General features: G+C 35.8%; 1 protein-coding gene across 2 annotated transcripts in view; it reads left to right on the top strand.

Annotated features, from left to right (window-relative positions):
* Positions 1-7,020, top strand: part of grk4 (G protein-coupled receptor kinase 4) — a 28,195-nt gene continuing 21,175 nt past the window's right edge. For both annotated transcript variants that reach the window (XM_079421231.1, XM_079421232.1), the window contains exons 1-2: positions 1-418; positions 6,640-6,735. In XM_079421231.1, coding sequence (XP_079277357.1) covers positions 367-418; positions 6,640-6,735 — 148 coding nt within the window. In that variant the 5' untranslated portion in view covers positions 1-366. The remainder of the gene's footprint in view (positions 419-6,639; positions 6,736-7,020) is intronic.

Below are 7,020 nucleotides of genomic sequence, written 5' to 3'. Positions count from 1 at the left end.
GATGACTCTAAGATAGAGAGCGAGACTGCTGGGTTACTGGTTGCTGTAAGATTATCCCTCCTCCTCCAGAGCTGACGGTGTAAGAGAGTGCTGCTCGAGACAGGAAGGACTGCTGAGCACTGAATGCTAACAAGGGGGAGAGAGAGAGTGCATGTCCACGGCGAGCGGAAAGGTGGGGGGTTCAACAGCGAGATATGGAGAAATACAATTAACCTGCAATGTGCCAACGCCAAATTCACGCCGATCACAACCATCCTCACCACCGATCATCATCCTCATCCTCACCGCCACCTACAGCGCGAGCGTCCTAGTCTTTTTTCTCCTAAGTGAAATGTATCGGGATTGCATGGGATCTTTCTTCTGACAATGGAGATTGAGAATATCGTGGCCAACACCGTGCTGCTGAAGGCGAGGGAAGGTAAGAGACGCGCAATCAATTATCGCTGAACGCTTCCTAATGAATCCCGTGTTAACTTTATCACTGAATTCAGCGTCTTATTGGATCTGAGTATATTCGCCACATCTGTATGCAGTCTTGAATGGGCTTTCAAAAGTGCTCTCTGATCAATAGCATCTCATTTAGTATGCTAGTACGCACTTACTATGCCCAGTCTCCTCTGTCAGACCCCCTGATGGAGGTTACTGTGTATTTTCCCCTGGATTCATAACGCAGAGACCGCAGTGTACACCCATCCCCGTCTTTTCACCTGGGAGGGAGGTTGAACTGCAGTTGTAGGCCGCAAGGTTGCCCCTCTATCTGCGCACAAAGGAGTACACTGTGATAGGAGTGAGGTCGGGTTGCTCCTTCATGCACCACTAACTTATCTGTGATAAATTCGGTATTATTGTTCCACTCGATTCTGATTGAGCAAGCGCGGCATTGAGCGCTCAAATGTGCGTTTTTGTTTAGTTTTTTCACTGTAGAATAGGATATTTTACCTTTCATGTTTCGCGTATCACTCCGCATCAATGCAAGTTTGGCGAATCAGTAGTTTAGTACACAGTAGCCTAATAAAAATGACCTCGGATGACAGAATTTATTTGAAAGTCGGCATGAAATTAAAATTCTGCATTTTTTTTTACCTCGTAATTTTTAATTGAAATATCATAATTGGATCCTCTAGTAAAAACAGCAGACTTTCTAGTGATGTATGCAGGACTTCACTTTGTCTACTCAATTCATGCCTACTTTTGAGTGCAATAAAGGGTTGTGGCTAGAAGGGATACAGCTACGGCCAGAAATGATGCAACATCTCGTTATAAAATAACATTAAATTAAATTTGCTACCATTCTGTTTTATTATATTTGTCTGCACCTACCCTAAACCTACCCCTTACAATAATGCAAATACAGGGGGAGAACGTAACACTTTTTGACTTTCTCAATTTATGTAAATCCACATGGGGTTCAGAATATAATTTTTGATTCACAGTAATTGCATACTTGTCTAGTACAAATATGTCGCTTTGTATCATAATTACAGTGTAGACGTTTTCCTTTATTTACCCTCAAAAAATGGAAGTGAAATGTGACAACATGCTCCGCAGGTGGGGCACATTGTAACATCTGAGGGGCACGTTGGAACATGACCATATCGGATCTCATGAATTTTTTTTTACAAGACAAACTAAGATATTTTGTCATTAAAATAAAACAATAATTTTTTTCTAATGAAATAATTACTTTTTTTAAGAATTAAAAATAGTCTGATTTTGGAGTTTGACAATTAACACGTTGCAGCCGTGCTTGGGACGGCCCACATGAATGAGAAGTTTAATTTTACTATAGTTTCAGCGATATCTTCAAAAGATTTTTGAATTTTTGCACACTTTTTCTCTCTATATAATGTTGATATGGTAACTAGTAAATACTGTCAATTTTGTTATGCTAGCATGTGTGGAAATATTTAAACCAGCTAACCTCGCGTTACTTTGTGCCCAGCTCCCCTAAATATAGTTGTTCAGCGTGACAAAAATTATGCTATATTGATGTGTGCATGCCCAGTAAGCCCTGGTGGCCATAGCTGTATCCCTTCTAGCTTTAAATGCAATAAAGGGGCAGTCACACTTTTAATTCTATTGATTTCCATTCATATGGATGCAAATGTGAAGATGTTTTGCGAATTTATATCAGGTGAAGCCGTATGACCCATAGATCAATGTCAGAAGAAATTTAAAGCTTAGCTTTCTCAAAGTTTAGTGTAAACCACGGCTTAAGGCACATATCTCAAAATCCAATCAAAAACCAAGAACACATTCTGTACATTGTAATATGGAGGAAAGTATGTGTCCATAATTCCATGTAATTGTGGGTTTGATAGATGTTTAGTAGAAGTGGCTCAGGTGGCCCAAGAAAATAAAATGATAAAACTAGGACTATTTTTCTTAGTGGAAGCTTTAAAATTGAGATGAAACTGAAGTAGCGATAGAGATTTTCTTCCATATTGCGGCATACATTTGAGTGCGTTATATAACAGATTATCAAAATATAGAAAACGTTGGGGACTTGGTTGTATGCATCGCTTTTAAATTGATTTTGAGAATTTTAAAAGGTTAAAGTAATCACATACAATAAGATCTATATGAATTTTCATTTCATGCCAACTTTATGATAATCTGCTCAATATTTCTATTTATTTGCGAGGTTATCATGAAATGCTCTAGAAATTGAGAACACAATCTGAACAATCAAACTTAACCACTTAAAATGCTAAAACTGTTGTTGATATGATTTTTGCAGAACATACAGTTCTTGAAACTTCTGGAATAAGATAAAATTATGCTTAATTATTTTAATCAATTGACACTCCTAGTTTCTGTTAATAAAGAAGTGGAAAAACAAACAGCATCATCATTACAGCAGAAATACTCAAAGACATATCTTAGCCTACATAGGAGGTAGCTTTGTATATTCTTGGATAATCGTGGTCTTGGAGTTAAATGGATTGAGAACCACTGCTTCTTTATAAGGCATTTTGTTGTCCACAGTTGCGTCAGTAGCATTCTATTTTCTGAGTGTGTTAGTTGATTTGATATTCTTCACTTCTTGTTTTGTTAGAGCAAGTAACAGGTTGTGCACAGTTATCTCACATAGGCCTTGGCTTTCAAAAATAGAGCTGTTCTTTATGATGGGGTGAAAAAAAAAGTTGTCTAAAATTATTACATTAATAAAGTTTACAAATTGAAAGGTTTCATCAAGTTAAGTATTTATCATTTTATAGGATCTATCTTTCATCAAATTATTTAGGTATTTAGAATTAAAATTTGATTATTTAATTTGTAAATTTCATGTAGATTTTTATTGAATTTTTTAATTTATATATTTTTAAAGTATTTTATTTTAGTTCGATTTTTATTTTTATTTAATTTACATATTTAGATGATTTAATTTATACATTTAATTTGGATTTTTTTTCGATTAGATTTTATACATGATTCATACGAATGTACAAAGGAAAGTAACTGGTGATAATTTCTCTTAAGTTTTTAAACTTGTTATATTATGAGCTCATAAATGCTGTAAGCACAGTAATTTTTATATTAAAAGCAAAATGCTGTTTAAAATATTTTTAGATGGAGTACAGCAGGACATGGCAACTTTCCAAAAGTGTTTTATGTCAACTTCCCAAATACATTTTAGTGGAATGCTGAAACGGCATAATCTTTGTGTTTCTTCAAAGGTTTGTGTTTCTGTTTGTGTCAAATAATGAGGAAATAGTTGGAATTATCGCATGTCTGTAGGCAAATTCATTTGCAGTGAATGTGTTTATCTGATTTTCTTGTTTTCAGCCAGTCATCTTGCTCTTCTTCCTGTTTATCTTGTTGTGCCATTATGTAAATACAGAAAATATGTATGTCTAGCTTTACATTAACTGTTCCAGAACTGCTTAAATGCTTGACTTGCATAGACAGGCCTTTGACTCATGGCATATTATTGACTCTTTCTTTGTCTCACTTCAGCGCTCGCTAATTTCTGTACTTCTAGTGTAGATTGCACAAAGTGTATCATGTGTGAGGGTTTGACTGGTCAAACAGCTTAGTGGTTGTGTGTGTGTGTGCGTGCGTGTTATTGCATTAGTATTGAGTGAGTGATGTGTTGTCAATGTATAATCAAATGCAAGAATGAACATGCTGTACTATGTGCATCTGTGCAATGTGAATTAACATGTTAGATCTTAATTATAATTAGGCGAGACTGCTGTTTATATTAGATGATAAATGTAGTTAATTGCATTAAAAACTAAACGCTGAACACGTCATCTTAAAACATGGCACTCATAGTTGAAAATTAGTGAGGTTAGATGGGATACAACAGCCAAAAGACATTTGTATGCATGTGTACATAGTAGGGCTGCAACAACTAATCGATAAAATCGATTATTATCGATTATGAAAATCATCGACAACGATTCTCATTATCGATTAATCGGGTCTGCCCACAGTGTACGTCCAACTTCAGCTGGTTAGTCAAATTACGGCACTGAATAATCCATTTCTATGGACAAAATGCATCTAAAAATAGTGGAGGAAACAGAATGAGATTCTGCCGGAGAAGCACGTGATCCAAGCTGCCCAAAACATGATAATTCTTTATTTTAAGCTTTAAGTTAATGCATAAGAGTAATGGCTTGCCCTGTCAGGCGCTTTGACAGATGCGTGTGCGTCCTCAGCGCAAAAACGTTCAGTTTACGGTCATATCCTTATCTATAAATGCCACAAATTCACGCGAGCATTTCCATTTTTGCATAAAGGTCCGTCCTGACAGTCTGTGTTAAGTTTAAAATACCGAATGAGCGCCGGCGCGGCGGGCGCGCGCACGCGCGTCAGACGGACAGAACACAGTAGAGAGGGAGACAATTAATAGGCTTTTCAGCGCAAACATATCCATTGTGCTGAATTATCTGTTGTTGAAAGTTAATTTAAGGTTTAAAAGTCAACATGCAGTGCGAATATTTTATGAGAGTAGGAACTTTAAAGGGATAACAGCGTGTAATTGTCTGTCTGAATATAAACATGAGACGCTCCATAACGGCCTTTTACAGGATAAAGAAATGACGAGGTGACTGTGATCAAAGTAGTTCCTGCAGAACATTACTCTTACCTGTTGGTTAACACTGAGTTTGTGTTTTTATTCGTCTTTATTATTATCTTTATTATTTTAATTTTTAATAGAGGTTTAAACTATATTCAATTTTTACAATGCTTAACAAATTTATGTAAGTTTAACAATGTGTTTATGTAAGGTTTGTGCCACTGCTGCTCTAAAGTAACAGTATTGGTGATAACCAAAATCATTTTTCGGCTTTCTGTACTGGTTAGTACTCCAATATGTGTAAGCTCTTTAGTAACAGTAGTAGGCTATTTTTAATGCTATAATATCATTATTGCTGTTATCTATGAAAGAAAACCAGAGCACTTTTTTTTTTTTGTATTTTTTATTTGAGTTTTTTTTTTTCGCGATACCCAATTGCAGTCAAAAAGTACATAAACAATACCAGCAAGAATGCAAGCTGTTATGAGGCCATTTTTTATTATTATGTCCAATAAATGACAATAACATTTTTAAATTTAAACAAATTTTTGACAAATTTCTAAAATATGTTTTCTCTTTATTATGATAAGTGGTCTAATAAATTAAGCACTGTATGTTTTCATAGCATTCAGTTGTCACGTTTGTGGAATAGTGTTTTTTTTGGTCAATATTTTTTAATCCGATTAATCGATTAATCGAAAGAATAATCGGCCAACTAATCGATTATCAAAATAATCGTTAGTTGCAGCCCTAGTACATAGACCAACAACCGCTCTCTCAGACAGATTGACAGGCTTGATTGCAAAACACATTGCTATGGATTTCATAAGGAAATGAAACAAACAATAAGATGCAGATTAATCACCCACTTCTTACCCCAAAAGTATTTGACCGCCCAAGGGTAATTTCAGAGGCCAGCGGTTCTCAGTCGGTGTGTTTTTTCAAGAGCGTGACTCGTAAGTCTGTCTGTAATGTTGCTGGAATATGCAGTCACTGAAATTACAGTAAATCCTGGAGGATAAACTCTTCTCAAACCTCTGTTTTGAGGAAAACTGTTTTCCCGGGAATGCTTTTGGCCTCAAGACGGCAAGATTTTTCATTACACTCTTGAATGCTGCTTGCATGTTTTGCATTAAACAGTTATGTGAAAACAAGGTCTGATTATTATTTCAAATGATCGTACAGGTTCAAACTTTGCCTGCTGTCTTGATCTCTCTAAAGGCAATGCTCTTTTGGGATTAATAGCATTGATTACCAGATGTATGGAGGAATGTTTGTTTGTTTGATTGAGTCAGTAATCAGGAAAAATAATGAGAGATTGGAGACTGAATAAAGGATTTTCTGGCCTTTGTGACAGGGGGTTATTAAATAAAAAAAAAAAATTGTTGGTATGAATATTGTTTACTGATTGTCAATAAAGCAAAGTCTGTGCACATGGATGTACATGTTATTTTTTGCACTCGTGTGGAATAAGTCAATGCCAAAAAAAGCTGTATCTATTTGTTTTATCCACGGATACAGACTGACAAATAATAGTAAAGAGTATAGTGTCAATTTTAATTGTAATTTGAGTTCATCTTAATAGTTTCTCACCTTCTCTCTAATAGGAGGAGGAGGGAAACGGAACGGGCGGAGCAAGAAATGGAAGGAGATGCTCAAACTGCCTCATATCAGCCTCTGTGAGGAACTTAGACGCACTATTGGTAAGATGGATGTATGAAAGAGAGCATTCAGAAAATCTGCATTTGGACTCTCAAAAACATGGTACTTCAAGCTTGAATTGCTTTAATGGTTGGAAAATCCCTCCAAACAGAATTTAGATACGGGTCAAGGGGCATGATTAATTGTGTTCATTTCTTATCGCATTTCATGTTTTTTTTTATATTTAATTGCACTAAACTGACAGCTCTAGTTTCAAGGTATTAAAATACCAGTTTGTTTGTATTTGTATACAGACAAACAGTCCTAGTCGTGCAGGGACTGGATAC

Source organism: Barbus barbus (genome assembly GCF_936440315.1).
Source record: "Barbus barbus genome assembly, chromosome: 7".
NCBI lineage: Eukaryota > Metazoa > Chordata > Actinopteri > Cypriniformes > Cyprinidae > Barbus > Barbus barbus.
The sequence above is the reverse complement of the archived record's forward strand: the minus strand, read 5'-3'. Positions and strand labels throughout refer to the sequence as shown.